Below are 16,368 nucleotides of genomic sequence, written 5' to 3' on the forward strand. Positions count from 1 at the left end.
ATTTCTGCTTGGAATACAGTACAATATCTACCTAGTGAGTGAGATTGTTCCAATCTCATTTCACGACAGTAGACACCAGCACCAGCACGTCCCTCCATCAGAGAACCGTCAGTGTAACAGACTACTTGCGTTTGTTGTTGTCTTTCCATAAAGCCAGACAACCACTCCTCTCGAGAGGGAATCTTCACATGGAATGTCCTGTAAGGAAAACTACAAGTGAGTGTAATATCGCTGGGAGCAAGAATATCTTCACCCCATGTAACCATTTGTGACCACAATCGTATATGACTGGTAGCAAGATCAACATGATTACTGTTCCAAAGCCCAGTAACCTGCAGTCTGTATGCACATGATAGTGCTTCTTGTTTTAAGTGTATGTGTAATGGTTTGATATTTAGAAGTGCCTCAAGAGCAGCAGTCGGAGTCGTGGTGAAAGCACCAGTCAACGCCATGAGCGCCATTCTTTGCAGATGGTTTAGCTTTGACTGGACTGTCACCACCTCTCCCCTCTGCCACCACACAAGGCATCCGTATGACAGTATTGGACGTACAATTGTCGTGTAAATCCAATAGATGTATTTAGGTTTGAGACCCCAGGTCTTTCCAAAAGTTCGTCTGCACTGCCCGAAGGCCATGCACGCTCACGTAATTTTACTTTACTTTCTCATTTCGTCAATCACGGTTTGTTAGATTGTGGCAAGTTTGGAATTACGTCAACGATAAAATTCAGATTTTTTTTGGTGTGTAGGTATTATCGCTAGAACTACAGTGCACGGAAAAAGATGCACTAGATTTAGGCGAACCTAATTCCGACCATATATATTGTAGTCACGGCAAACAAGAAAATCATTTAATACACTCTAGAAAACGTCAAAAAGCATTGCTTATGGTCCGGCAAGGACATTCCACCAAAAAAACTGTGAAAATTCCGTCAAGGTTATGTATAAAAGGTATCTTTCAGCGCCATCCAAACATATCTGGAAGAGTACCGAACCAGTTTTCAAACATCGAGCCGGAGTTTTCAAAGATTCGAACTAAACCAAGAAGATAAAAGAATACACGGAAAAAAATTTGTTACCAAAGTCGTGAATAATGTGCCATGAATTCTGGAACAATCACGTTTTTACGTTACGAAAACAGGACCATGAACAAAAATCACGTGTAATTATGTTCAATTTCCCTTCAGTAACGCCCGCATAACGCTTTCATTAGTGGAAACATTTGTTTTTGTTTTGTGAACTTCAGTCACGCCAAATCGATTTTCTGTACGTGAACTAGTTCACAACTTTATGAATATTATTGTTGATGCTTGAATTTTTCGAGAAATTCTAATGAACTACCCAAACCCAAATTTAAAGTAATTAAGCCTAATTGAATTAACTGTATCGATTTTGTTGGCTATTTTCGACAAATTTGAGACTAAGAGAAATGAAAGCAATGAAATTGAAAGACGGATAGGTATTCTAGAGCGAATCAGTTATAAACTTAGAACGGAAAACTAGAACTAGGCAGGCTCATATGGGCATGATCGAAAGGAAATGTGAAGAATTCTTTGCCTTATGCAGAGTAGGAGTTGGGCGTTGCACCCAAGTCTACCGCATGGTCTATGGTAGAACATAACTCATCATCATGTTTTACCGCCGACACTGCCCGTCCCAGCCCCCGAAGGTGCCTACCGTTAAGACCATTTTGGACGCTATCGCTGCAGTTAATTGCGAACTTTTGTCATCGCAGCTGATTTGCGCCAACTCGGAACAGGATTTTTTGATAATTTTCTGTTTGCGAGAAAATTTGCATGTTTTTTGCTGAGGTGGTGGCGAGTGGCAATTTCGCGTAGATTGGTACGCTCGCGTCGGGAAGGATATTTCGTTCGATTTGCGTGCCATTCTCGGTCGTTCCGCGAAAAAGTTACATACCGCGACGGGAAGGATTTGTATCGTTCGATTTGTGTCATTTTTCGATTCCGTGTCGTGTAGGAACGGTACCCGCGTCGGGAAGGAGTTCGATTTTTCGATTCGTACCGTTTTCCCGTTTCCGATATTTAAAGTGGTGCTACTGAAGATCAGTGAAGTGTACAGTAATGGCGACCAAGACAGAAAAGAAGCTGTCAGAGTACGTGAAAGGGAATGGAAAGGGATTCTTGTAGTGCAGAAGGCAGTGGAGAAGTTTGCAGAGGATTTCGATTGCGATCGGGATGCCTGCCAAATTCCAATTCGCCTCGATTCACTGGACCGAATCTACAAGGTGTTCCTAGAGGTACAAGGGCAGATCGAGCTGTACGATAAGTCAGAGATGTTAGATACCCACCTGGAAGAGCGCATGGATTTCGAGACGCGGTATTGCAGAGTCAAAGGTTTTCTATTGTCGATTCGTGCTGCTGATCCCAACAAAACCATGCTGAACAGCACAATGGCGACCCCTGCTCACGTTTCTTCCTCGTTCCACCTACGCTTACCCAAGATCGACCTACCTAAGTTTAACGGCGATTTCTCGCGATGGCTCGCATTCCGTGACACATATACGTCGATGATCCACAACAACACAGATATGCCCAAGGTGCTTTGAGTTATAAGGTGATTCGTCTTTGACAGTAACTAGGTGAGGAGTGAGGTAAGCGTGCAGCATACTGCGGGGAAGCAAAATGACAGCGAACAACTTTGTTTACCGCCTGAAATCTAAGCAAACATATGGAGAGAAATAGTAAAGAATGTTGTTAGCTGTCGTTTCTAAAACCAACATGGCTGATCGGCGTTTTTGAGGATTGTATCACCTGGGAATGAAAACTCCTTGGATATGCCGACGGTTGCGAAGCTGCAGTACCTGTTGCAGTCACTAGAGGGAGAAGCCCGAAAACCATTCGAGTCCGTAGACGTAGAAGCGGACAACTACGCATCGACTTGGGAAGCATTGCTGAAGCGATACGACAACAAGCGGTTCCTGAAGCGTCAGCTCTTCCGAGCTCTGTACGACCTCCCACCGGTCAATCAAGAAAGTACCCATGAAATTCACGCTTTGGCTGACGATTTCCACCGGCATGTAAGGGCTTTGGCAAAGTTAGGCGAACCAGTTCATTATTGGGACACCCCGTTGGTATACCTCCTTTGTTACAAGCTGGATCCAACTACGCTACGTGCTAGGGAGGAGAAAACCAGCAATAACGACGATGTAACCCGCAGCCGTTCAAGGTGGCATACAAAGCAGCCACCGTTGAATTGAGCTCAAGTGCTCTGCCGTGTCTCGCCTGTCCGGAGAAGCATTTGCTCTTCCAATGTCCAGCATTTTCCGGGATGTCCATCTGCCAGCGTCGTGAGCTGGTTTCCCAGAAACGCTTATGCTGGAATTGCTTCCGTACTGGACACCAAGCCAGGAACTGTACCTCCGTGTTCTCCTGCCGTAACTGCTATGAAAAACACCAGTCCCTGTTGCACGATCCAATACCGTCGAACATGCAATATACTCCTGTCGTGGCAGCAAGCCAGCCTCTTCCCTGGACGTCCGCCATCGCTGACGCTTTCAGCTCGGTGAATTCGAACAGCCAAGTGAGCCTGTCGGTCCAGGCTGAACACAGCACAGTTTTGCTGGAAACGGTTTGCCTCCTCGTCGTAGATCGGAACGGCAAGGAAATACCCGTACGCGCACTTCTAGATTCCGGATCCATGTGCAACTTAATCACCAATAAGCTTGCAAATTCCTTGGATCTTCGACGCACCAAGGTGGATATCGCAGTAGCTGGTATAGGTGAATCCACCAAACATATCAAGTGCCAATTGACTGCTAGGATCAAGTCGAAGTCGACACCGTACTCCACCAAGCTTAAGTTCCTGATCCTCAAGAGATCGACGGTCAACCTTCCAACCGCTCCAATCGACATTTCTGCGTGGAATATTCCCAAGTTGTCGTTGGCACTTGATTGGCACCCCAGATTCCATATTTCATCCGACATTGACATGGTTGTCGGTGGTGAAGCGTACCACGAGCTGCATCCTGGCAGCAATCGTTCCCTGGGAGAGGGATTACCGTTGCTAATAGAAACAGTGTTTGGATGGACTGTTTCCGGGAAGATATCCATCGATCATCCCACCGTTCACCGCGTCTGCCATCTGACCACTGTCGATCAAAGCTCAGAACAAGAGGTGCAGAAATTCTGGGATCTAGAAGCTGTTGAGTCGTTTTCTGCGTATTCCGTAGAAGAAATACAGTGTGAAGAAACTTACGCTACTACCACCACTCGCGATTCGTCCGGTCGTTATCTCGTTCGTTTGCCACTCACCCATGATCCGCTAATCAATCTCGGCGAATCCCGAGCCATCGCCGAACGTCGTTTCCTGAGCCCTGAGAAGCGACTAGAGCGTGACATACCCACCAAGGACGCATACTGCAAGTTTATGGACGAATATGCACGAATGGCGCACATGAAGAAGCTCGCCGATCCAGTAGACGATGTGAACCCGCACTGCTACCTCCCGCACCATCCTGTGTTCAAAGAATCCAGCACAACCACGAAGGTCCGAGCTGTTTTCGACGCATCGTGCAAAACATCGTCAGGATTTTCCGTCAACAATAAGCAGCTCATTGGACCTGTCGTCCAAGAAGACCTGTTGTCTATCGTCATGAGGTTCCGCACACACCCGATTGCCATTGTAGCCGACATCGAGAAGATGTACCGACAGATTCAGCTGCATCCCGAAGACCGACCGCTTCAACGCATTCTCTGGCGTTCCAACCGCGACGATCCGCTCATAGCGTACGAGCTCCAAACCGTTACGTACGGTTTTGCATCCGCGCCATTCCTAGCAACTCGCACCCTCCTACAAGTTGCACAGGACGAAGGCGACAAGTACCCCGCCTCCGCTGATGCTGTGAAACAGGATTTTTACGTCGATGACTTTTTATCGGGAGCTGACGATGTCCAATCCGCAATCCGCCTTCGCCAAGAAGTTTCCGCCATGCTTACGTCAGCTGGCCTTCCGTTAAAGAAGTGGGCATCCAATTCCTCCGAAGTCCTTGCGCAAGTCCCGCAAGAAGATCTCGCTCTACTGCCACTGCATGATCTTCAGGACGAACAATCTGTATCCACCCTAGGACTCGTGTGGGAGCCTAAGTCTGATACGATGCGCTTCAAGGTCCAGTTGTCTCTACCAGCACCCGTTCTGACCAAAAGGAAGGTCATGTCCTACATTGCGCAGATCTTCGACCCACTAGGACTAGTTGGCCCGACAATCACCGTAGCGAAACTGTTCATGCAGCGTCTGTGTGGGCATTGAAAACCGACGCAGGAGATTCCTACGAGTGGGATCGTCCGCTACCTCCGCATCTCCAAGGCGAATGGAAGGAGTTCCATGGTACGCTAGACGCAATCTCCACAATCCGCATTCCCAGATTCGTGTCGCAGGTCAAGACCGAAACCATCCAGCTCCACTTTTTCTACGATGCTTCAGAGAAGGCATATGGCGCATGCTGCTACGTTCGGTCTGAATCCGCTGCAGGAATTCGGGTTCAGCTGCTAACGTCAAAATCCAAGGTCGCACCGTTAGCCACCTACCAATCGATTGCGCGCCTAGAGTTATGTGCCGCCGTGTTGTCGGCTAGTCTATATGAGAAGGTGATGAAGTCCCTTAAGACAGCGTGCGAAGTGTTCTTCTGGGTTGATTCGACGATCGTGCCCATCGCGCTGGAAAACGTTCGTGGCAAACCGAGTGTCCACAATTCAATCCACTACTGGATCTTGCTCCTGGCAGCACGTTCCCGGAGAATCCAACCCTGCAGACCTTATATCCCGAGGTGTCAATCCGGCCGATATCGTGAACCTCGAGTTTTGGTGGATAGGACCGCAATGGCTATCGGTTTCATCACACCACTGGCCACGCACTGTGCTGCCAGCGTGCGATTTGTCCACAATGCCGGAGAGCAAAGGCAACGTCGCCATGATGTCGGTAGCAGTTGCCAACCATCTTTCTCCGCTCGACTTTTCAGTCGCTACTCCAGCTTTACGAAGCTACGACGATCCATCGCGTATTGGATGCGATATTTCCGCTCTCTACGAGCTGCCGTCCAGAAGACGAAACCAGAGCCGTTTGAGTCTCTTTCCACACCTGATCTACGCGATGCTGATCTAGCATTGTGTCGAATTGCCCAACGTGAGATGTTCTCCAAGGAGCTATCCAAGATATCCCAACGTAATCTCCTTCCAGCATCGTTGAAGTGGCTGAAACCGGTGATGTATAAAGACGGTGTGATTCGAGTCGGTGGAAGACTCAAGCACGCCGCAGTTTCGGAAGAAGTGAAGCACCCGATAATGCTGCTTGCGAAGCACCCGCTATCCATGTTGTTGTCAGAGCACTACCACTACAATCTGCTGCACGTAGGACCACAGCTGACGTTAACCACGATGCGCCAGAAATTCTGGGTGATTGGAGGACGCGATCTCGTTCGCCGCGCATACCATCAGTGCCACACGTGTTTTCGTAGCAAGCCCCGTTTGATCCAGCAAACCGTAGCAGACTTGCCGTCCTCGCGAGTTTCGCCAACCAGACCGTTTTCCGTATGCGGTGTAGACTATTGTGGGCATTAAATCACCGATACGAAACCGTGCACCGACGAAGGCATACATTGCGATCTTCGTGTGTTTCTCCACCCGCGCTGTCCACATCGAACTAGTATCGGACCTATCTACGCCAGCCTTTCTGGCTGCCCTTCGCCGTTTCGTCGCCCGCAGAGGACGAATGAGGGAGATCCATAGCGACAACGGCACCGCATTCAAGGGAGCGTCCAACGAGCTCAACCGAATCCACCAGATGCTAAAGTCCGATCAAGGTGGACGAAAGCAGATCCTCGATTGGTATTCCGAGAATGAGATCACGTGGCGATTCATTCCACCTCGCGCTCCGCACTTCGGCGGTCTGTGGGAGGCAGCCGTCAAGTCAGCTAAGCACCATCTGCTGCGTGAGATCGGCTGTGTGAACGTCGGACATGATAACCATACTCACCCAGATCGAGATGTGTCTAAACTCCAGACCGCGATACCGTCCGATCCGTCAGACCTGGAAGCTCTGACCCCAGGCCATTTCCTGGTGGGAGCCAGCCTACAAGCCGTTCCAGAACCGTCACTTTGCGGTGTACCCGACAATCGACTTTCACATTGGCAGCTCACCCAGAAGCGTGTTTAAAGGATTTGGGCAAGGTGGTATCCCGAGTACCTTCAGCAGCTGCAGTCACGAGCCACGAAGCAGTACCCCAAGGTCACCATTGAACCCGGACGAGTTGTGGTGATCAAGGACGAATGTCTGCCGCCAACTCAATGGCCACTCGGAAAAATCATCCAGGTACACCCGAACAAGGATGGAATCGTTCGCGTTGTCACCCTGAAAACCGCCACATCCGATTCAGTTGTCCGTCCAGTCGTGAAACTGGCCTTGCTTCCGACACCGGAAACGCAGTCCACACCGTCTGATCCCAGTTCGGATGAAGAATAGAAGAAGTACAAGCAAGAAATGAATTTGAAGTATCCGTGCTACTTCAAGGTGGCCGGAATGTTGATGCGTGAACTTAAATTAAAAAGAACTACCTTGAACTAAGCCTAAATTTAAATTAATCTAAACCTAAATGAATTAAATCTAAACTTTAATTATAAACCATAGTCAATCAAACCTAATTAAGTGCAAAAAAACTACCACAAAAACCCCAAACCAAATAGATGAACCACCCTACGAATCCACTATGTTTACTGATCAGCATAATGAGCGATCGCAGAGCGAGAGTGCACCAAACAGTGAGCGCACAATACAACCAAACTATCAAGATATACGGGTAGACAGAACCGCCAGCTGTAGAAGACGGAATGTGTGAAAATCAGCTGACAAAGGCAGTTGACAATAATCCGTCGGTCGATCAAGTCAGTGCGTACCCCCGCTATAAATCCGTTCGTCGTGAGTGATAATTTAATCATCATATTCGAATTGTGAACTCTTCCCGCAAACAAACCCCGAGTGCAGTGAAATATAGCTAGTTTTCTAGCGAAGAAAGGACGATTTGACTTGCTAATTGTGGTGTAGTGTAAATCTACTATCCCTGTCCAAAAAGGGGGAAAGGTGCAGTGCCGGCAAAGAGGACGTTTAGTGCCAAGAAGAAATCGGTTGTACAGCATATTGGAAGCAGATTGAATTGCTCAGCGAAGATCTTTCTGGGCCGCCTACCACAGGCGGAAGCAAAACCTTCGAACGGGAAACCATCAAGTAAGTCGCCCCATCACGAACTGTGAATCCGGATTATAGATCCGTGTTCAACAAACCGCAGTAACTTGAAGAAATTCAATTTCGGTTAATCCGGAATATAGTCCTATAACTTTTCCCAAATCGCAAGCTTTATACTGCAATGAGTCAAACACAGCTCACAAGTGCATTGAAAACCTTCTGAAAAATAAATTAGAGTATTTCGTCAAATTCACGGTGCTTGTTGGAATTGAATGCACAGTAATAACAGCACGACATATAGAAAGGAGGTGCATAATAACAACCAGAGTATAAAATCCGAAGACGATTTTGTATAATACTTTCCGGGAACTTAGGCTATCGTTTTGTTTCGTTGTTATTTTGCCTTTCTCATATAGAAAGGTTATGCAATCACTCTGAAAAACGTCAACGTCAACTCAGTTCGTCGAGATCGGAAAAAGTCTGTATGTGTGTGTGTATGTATGTATGTGTGTGTATGTGTGTGTGTATGTGTGTGTGTATGTGTGTGTGTATGTGTGTGTGTATGTGTGTGTGTGTGTATGTATGTGCGTATGTGTCAAATAATGTCACTCATTTTTCTCAGAGATGGCTGGACCGATTTGCCCAAACTTAGTCTCAAATGAAAGGTGCAACCTTCCCATCGGCTGCTATTGAATTTTGGATCGATCGGAATACTGGTTCCGGAATTACGGGTTTCAGAGTGCGACCACACAGAAATTTCTCATATAAACTATAGGAAAAATTAAAAATAGAATTTTTATTTTTGATGTTAAATGTGTTCAAGGTGCATGAAACGTCGAGATTTGATGCAAACTCGAAAAAAAAATTGACCACGATTCACTTTTTTGGATTTTGGCACATTTTTGCCTTTCTCATATAGAAAGGTTATGCAATCACTCTGAAAAACGTCAACCTAATCCCGGCCGGAGGGCCAAATTTTTTTTTCGACTCGTTTAGGGTTTCTGGATTTTAACAGAGGCGTAGTTGATGGTTTACGGAGAGGGGTTACACCCCCCCCCCTCTACTGTTCGCGCCCCTCCTTTAAAAATCTCCTTAAATCACCCCTCAGACCACCACCCCATCCATCCATCTGAGTTGGAAACACCGTTGCGTACGGTCTAAACAGCGCGCGTTCTCGAATTTTACACGGTGTTTTTGGCGTGTTTTTCGCGATCGCCGCGATCCAATCAAGTGCAAAAAGACGAGTGAAGTGGTTCTTAAGTGACTAACAGCGAAAAATTGGTGCAAATCAGCGAAGAAACGGCTGAAATAAGTGCATTTTAGTTTACCCACGCGGCAATAAAACCAAAACAACCAGCCATCGCTGTGGCTGCCAGTGCGGTCGCCCGGCTAGTTTCATTCACTGGCTGTGCCGGCTGCGTGTGTGACGGTGACGGTGGGCTGGAAGCAAGTTTTTTTTTCGAGTTCGGAAAACTGACGAAAAGTTTTAAAAAAAGAAAAATATTTTTTTTTCTTGCTTGATCTACCAAAAAGAGTGGTACAGTGTGGTACAGTGCGAATTGGACGCCACAGTGCGTGCCAAAAGTGTCGAAACAGCGAAAAAAGGAAAAAATTGAAGTGATTTTTTTTTTGCACGTTTAATTCATTGAAGGCAACGTAGAAGAAAAAAAAAAGGTAGCTGCGATTCTGCCTGCCTACAGCGTGTCCCAAAAGTGTGGGAACACTTCGAAAAAGTTGACGTTGAAGGGGCAAATAAGGTAAGATCTTTCCTTTTCTTCACCTTTTTGTCCATTTGGCGTTGGTATCGGGTGACCGTGCCACATAGCAGTTTCCAACGTCTGGTGGCGTAAGCCAAGATGGCGGCCGCTAGTAGCGGTGATCCGGGAGGGTCAAGTCAAAGAAGATTGCCGGTATACATGGATCCGACGAACAAATTCGGCGAATTGACGTTCCTACAGCTGACAGGTAAAGACGGTGTACCTTTGCCAAGAAACCCGTTCGTCATTGGTAAATCGGTGGAGGTTGTCGCTGGAGGCCCAATTGAAGGTGCGAATACTGAAGCTCAAGGGACACGGTATACCCTTCGAGTTCGGAATCCAGTCCAAGTAGCCAAACTAATGAAAATGACCAAGCTAATTGACGGTACTGATGTTGTGGTTGAATCCCATCCGAATCTGAACGTAAGCAGATGCGTAATTTCCTGCTACGATCTGATTCACTTGGAAGAAAAGGAAGTCTTACAAGAAATTCTAAGCCAGGGAGTGATTCGTGTGCAGCGAATTACACGTAAAGAAGCCGAAAACAGAGTGAATACGCCAGCACTCATCTTGACTTTCTGCAAGACCACATACCCGGAATACATGAAGATCGGTTTGCTTCGCGTCCCAACTCGCCCGTACTTCCCAAACCCGATGCTCTGCTATGGTTGCTTTAAATACGGCCATACGCGTGTTCGATGTCCCGGCCCGCAACGTTGTCCTAACTGCTCTGGAGAACATCAAAGCGAAGAAAAATGTCGAGCACCCCAGTTTTGCCTAAATTGTAAGGGAGATCACCAACCAACAAGCCGCCAATGTCCAAATTACAAAAAAGAAGTAGAGGTCATCAAAATAAAAATCCGCGACAATTTGACATTCCCGGAAGCGCGCAAACGAGCTGAACAGCAGAATCAAGGAAGTTACGCCCAGGCTGCAGCGCAATCAAACGAGATCCTAAATAAACTGAAAGAGTTGGAGCTGACTATGAAGAAGAAGGATGAGCAGATCGTTAAGCTTCTGGCAGAGAACAAACGCAAGGACGAGAAAATTGAGCAAATGATGGCGTACATCAAACAACATTCCGCCAGCCAAGAAAAACCACAGCACAGCAAAGAACAAAAACCAACGAATCAGACGGCCGGGCCAATAACACGATCCAGGAACAACTCACCAGCGATAAATACGGACTCAAAACGAGGAAGACCACAGAAACAACACACCCCTTTCAGCAAACCAACGACAACCTCACCGGATAACTTAAGCCCACCACCAAAAAGAACCGCTGCCACTACCACCAACGAAAATATGGAATATTCAGACGATGAAATTGAGATTACCGAGACGCCTCCTAGCCAGCCTCTTCGATAATTCTCATTTTCATCAACGTTTGGATACCAACGACAACCCACGCACGAATACTGACTACGAGATAGATCGGTTTGGAAGAGAGGAAAGTGTAGTACTCCTTCCAACGCAAGCACAGCAGGATGAAGGAACTATCCGGGCCGTCATACCCCAACCCGTTGATAGTGAATTCACCTCTGTGGCCGATAGGAACACCGATTTTACCACTTCAACTAACAAAACTACAAACCAGAGCAACCCGATCGTCATCTACGAGAGAACGAGCATAACTACACAAAGTCTATCCCCAGTGCCGACCGCAGTCGGTGTTCGTGAGCATAATAGTGTAGTTTGTACGACAGCGGTTGGCACTGTGGGGCTGGACCTTCCCCAGGTCAGTTCCGAAGTTGTCAATCCCCTCGCAGGTACTGCTTGTTTTGATGTTCTTTCAGGTTTGAAGGACAACATCGACGATACGCTCCTTCGACATCACCACTTGCTATCGCCCGGAGAAGGCCCATCGAGGTCATCACTTCGAGATAGAACAGCTGTAACAACGAAAACTACACAAAGTCTTTCCCCAGTGCCGGTCGCTGTCGGCAATTCTGGAAGTAATCGTGTAGTAGTTTCGACAGCGGCTGGCACTGTGGGGCTAGACGTCCCACAGGTCAGTCCACCTTCAATTTATCTCCGAACGAATTCTGTTGCGGCTTCTACCGTTACAGATGCGACCAGCAGTAACCGGTTTGGGGAAGAAGAGAAGAAAGTAGCTTCCCCACTTCATCATGAAGGGATTGACCGGGGGGAAGAGGACTGTCCCTACTTCCCAGATATACAGTCCTCGCAATTCTCCTCCTGGCTTTCCGCCGGCGAAGATACACCGCAACAACAGCAGCAGCATCAGAGCACCGATATCCCGGTTGAAATCAGCGCAACCACGTCCCGTTACCAACGAAACACACCGGCAAGAACTCGCAGGCAATCACCTTCGCCATCAACATCGTCTTCGTCAGCGACTTTCGCCAATCGAGACAGCAGATGCTTCGCCCTTCAATGGAACATCCGGGGCCTGCGAACCAACATCAGCGAGCTTAAACAGCTGATTTGCGAGTACGAACCGAGCCTGATAGCGCTTCAGGAAACAAAAGTTGACAACCGAGTAGTCGCAGCAGATTTCATCGGCAACAACTACACTCTATTGCTGAAAACTGGGAGTTGTCGATACTGGCAACAAGGAGTAGGTCTTGCCATTCGGGATGGTGTACCCTTCGAACGAATTGATATCGACGACAGTATACAAGCTATCGCAGTTCGGATCCAACTGCCACAGCAAATGACGGTGGTATCGATCTACGTCCCTCCCAATACTCAACAGTGTCAAGAACAGCTGGGTGACTTCCTCGAAACGCTTCCACGTCCAGTGCTGGTACTAGGCGACTTTAACGCGCACCATATTTGCTGGGGTTCTACGAAATCTACCGCACTAGGCCACTTCATCGCCGAAAAAACGCTATCGGAACGATTACTCATCCTCAACGACGGATCGCACACTCGGATTGATCCAGCTACCGGTATCACTTCGGCTATTGACCTCTCGATCTGCTCCGAATCAGTGGCTTCGAAATTTGTTTGGCGAACACTTCCGGACACCCACAGCAGTGATCACTTTCCCATTCTCGTTTCCATTCCCGGACTGTCGACTATCCCAACGAAAAGACAGAAATGGATTTACGACCAGGCAGATTGGGCAACCTACGAGCGATTGACCGCCAACGCTATTCGATCGGGCGTCGAAATATCAATCGACTGTTTCGTTGACCGGTTGATTAGAGCAGCAAACACCGCGATACCTCGCACTACCGGCAGAGTCGGTCCCAAAGCGGTTCCGTGGTGGTGTCCGGAGGTGAAAGCAGCAATCAAAAATCGTAGAAAAGCACTTAGAGCACTGAAGCGTATACCAGCAGAGGACCCACGAAAAGCGGATGCACTGAAAAGCTTCCAGGAATCACGGGCAGCAGCGAGAAAGTCTATCCATGACGCCAAGAAAAAATCATGGGAAGACTTCGTCGCGAAGATATCTCCAAGTTCAACTACGTCGGAGATGTGGCAGACAGTGAACACGTTGAGAGGGAAACGCCAACACCGCCCAACTGTCATCAAGCGGTCCAATGGTTACACGGATAAGCCAGAAGAAATAGCTGAAGAACTGGCGCAACACTACAGCGAAAGATCCGCAACCTCCAGCTATTCGTCGTTGTTCCAGAGGAAGAAAGAAAAGGCCGAACGAAACCGCATAAACTTCTCGCCAGATAGCGATGATATTTACAATTCGGACTTCACCCTGAATGAATTGCTGTGGGCACTCGACAGAGGAAGAAGTGGCTCTTCAGGACCGGACTGCATCGGCTATCCAATGCTTCAGCGACTGTCACTGTCTGTGAAAACTGCCATGTTGGAACTTTTCAACAGAATATGGCGTAGTGGCGTATTCCCTCCCTGTTGGCGAACCGGAATCATCGTACCAATTCCAAAGCCAAGCTCGGATGACGCGGGTCCAGCTGCATTCCGTCCAATCACGTTAACTAGTTGTATGGCGAAGGTGTTCGAGCGAATTGTCAACCGACGGTTAACCACCGAACTAGAATCGAACGGGCGTCTCGACAAACGACAACATGCCTTCAGATCTGGTCGGGGTACTGACACATACTTTGCGGAGTTGGAGAGGTCATTACCCGACCGGGACGAGCACTGTCTGATAGCGTCGCTAGACTTGGCCAAGGCGTACGACACCACCTGGAGATATGGCATCCTACGAACACTGCAGAAATGGCAGATACGCGGAAGGATGATAAACATGGTCAACAGTTTTCTGGCAGAAAGAACGTTCCAAGTCGACGTAGAGGGGCATTTGTCGCCAGCACATCCGCTGGAAAATGGTGTGCCGCAGGGCTCAGTGCTCTCCGTGACACTATTTCTCGTGGCTATCCAACCCATCTTCCGCGTGGTCCCGAACTCCGTACAAGTGTTGCTATACGCCGATGATATTCTGCTTCTTGTGTGGGGAAAGAAAGAACAGTCGCTCCTTCGGAAACTTCAGGCCGCAGTAAAAGCCGTCGATAAATGGTCGAGAAGTGTTGGATTTACGATATCTGCAACGAAATCCAGCATCTTCTATTGCAGCCCTAACGTGCGCCGTGAACCCATGCAGGCGATAAAGGTAGATGGTGTAGCCGTTCCGACACAAACGCTGCTGAGAACTCTCGGTGTCACTCTCGACCGATCACTCAACTTTAAAGCGCATTGTAAAATGACGAAGAAGACGTGTGAATCCAGGCTGCGTATCTTGAAGATGATCGGTGCCAAGCTACCTCGTGGTCAACGCGCTTCTTTACTGCAAATCGGGTCCGCAATTGTTACCTCGCGACTCCTCTACGGTATGGGACTTGTAAGCAGAGGAGGAGATGCCGTCATCCAAACGCTCGCTCCTACATACAACAGGATGGTAAGGTTTGCATCCGGTGCATACGTCACGAGCCCTATCGTAGCCATTATGGCAGAAGCTGGAACCCTACCATTCGACCTACTCGTTCTTCAAAATATAGCCCGCTTGGCCATCCATACGTTGGGAAAAAGCAAGGATAATGCCGATCTCCCACTGGTACATCGAGCATCCGAACGTCTGACAGAGGTGATCGGTATCCCTCTTCCAGATATTTGCACTCGTACGCGTTTAGCTGCACGAAGATGGTACGAACCCAAGCCCCAGATCGTGTGGGACATAAAGAGACGTGTGAAAGCTGGAGACCCCCAGGAAATTGTTCGGCCTGCTTTTCAGGAGCTCCTAGCAGGTCGTTTCAACCGTTCAACTATCGTCTACACGGATGGCTCGAAAGATGACGATGCAGTAGGTGCGGGAGTGTATGGAGAATACTTCCAACAATCCGTTGGTCTTCCCTCGCCATGCAGTGTCTTCTCGGCAGAAGCGTTTGCAATCAAAACAGCGTTAGCAACACATAACACGGTCAGTGATTTGGTGGTTATGTCTGATTCGGCCAGTTGCTTATCGGCATTAGAAGCAGGCACATCGCAACACCCGTGGATTCAGCAGATTGAAAACATGTTACGAGGCCGTCCAATCAAGCTGTGCTGGATTCCGGGTCATGCTGGTATCCATGGCAACGAAGAGGCAGACCGCCTCGCTGGAGAAGCCAGGGGTAATGCCCCTTTACGAATAGCCGTTCCGGGAGAAGACGCGAACAACCAAATGAAAACAGCTATCCGAAATCAGTGGTTCCATCGATGGTCTGCGTCCACTGAAGTAAAACTTCGCGAAGTTAAGTTCGACACAGGGAAGTGGACTGACCGCGAGAATTCGGCCGAACAGCGAGTGCTTACCCGGCTTCGAATAGGGCATACCCGGCTAACACACGACTTTCTGCTAAAGAAAACCTCACCACCAGTGTGCGACTGCTGTGGGATCATTGTAGATGTCCGCCACGTGATCCTCCACTGCAGAAAATACGACGAAGTTAGACGAAAGCACAATATCGAGTCGACTAGTCTGCGAGCGGCTCTGCGCAACGACAGCAAAAATGAGGAGAGTATGGTAAAATTTCTCAAGGAAACTAACCTATTTAAAATGTTATAAAATTTTATTTTGATTTGTAACTGATAACTGCATTGTAAAATTTACAGGTAAAATATTTTTCTTCCGACACGAATGCACCCTTCCTTGGTGTAAAGTGTCGTTAATAAACAACAACAACAACAACAACCACCCCATCCAGTCCTCATACCCCTCCCTTTCAACCCCATCATCTTTAAACCACCACTGTATCACACTGCCCATGATCGCATATCAGTCCCATAATGATAGCATATCCCATAGAAAACGGGACAACTAAGCGATCATGGGTAGCACAAAGCATACCAATTTAAGCTGGGGAGTCGTTCGTTCATGGGACTTTCGCCCTCTTCACATACCCAGCCCCGCATGACAAAATGAGTTAGCAAGCAGATAACATTGATCTAATGCTGATTAGGCTAATGGAGTATGATATTTTTTTGTTTCAAGTGTT

At 48.0% G+C, this 16,368-nt stretch overlaps 1 protein-coding gene across 1 annotated transcript; it reads left to right on the forward strand.

Annotated features, from left to right (window-relative positions):
- The first annotated feature begins 3,287 nt into the window (after positions 1-3,287).
- On the forward strand, positions 3,288-7,472 carry LOC131686180 (uncharacterized). Its single transcript, XM_058970398.1, has 4 exons — positions 3,288-5,253; positions 5,322-6,560; positions 6,658-7,160; positions 7,203-7,472. Exons 1-4 carry the CDS (start codon positions 3,288-3,290, stop codon positions 7,470-7,472), a joined length of 3,978 nt encoding a protein of 1,325 aa, XP_058826381.1.
- The last annotated feature ends 8,896 nt before the right edge of the window (positions 7,473-16,368 follow it).

This window comes from Topomyia yanbarensis, chromosome 2 (assembly GCF_030247195.1).
Source record: "Topomyia yanbarensis strain Yona2022 chromosome 2, ASM3024719v1, whole genome shotgun sequence".
In the NCBI taxonomy this organism is placed as follows: Eukaryota; Metazoa; Arthropoda; class Insecta; order Diptera; family Culicidae; genus Topomyia; species Topomyia yanbarensis.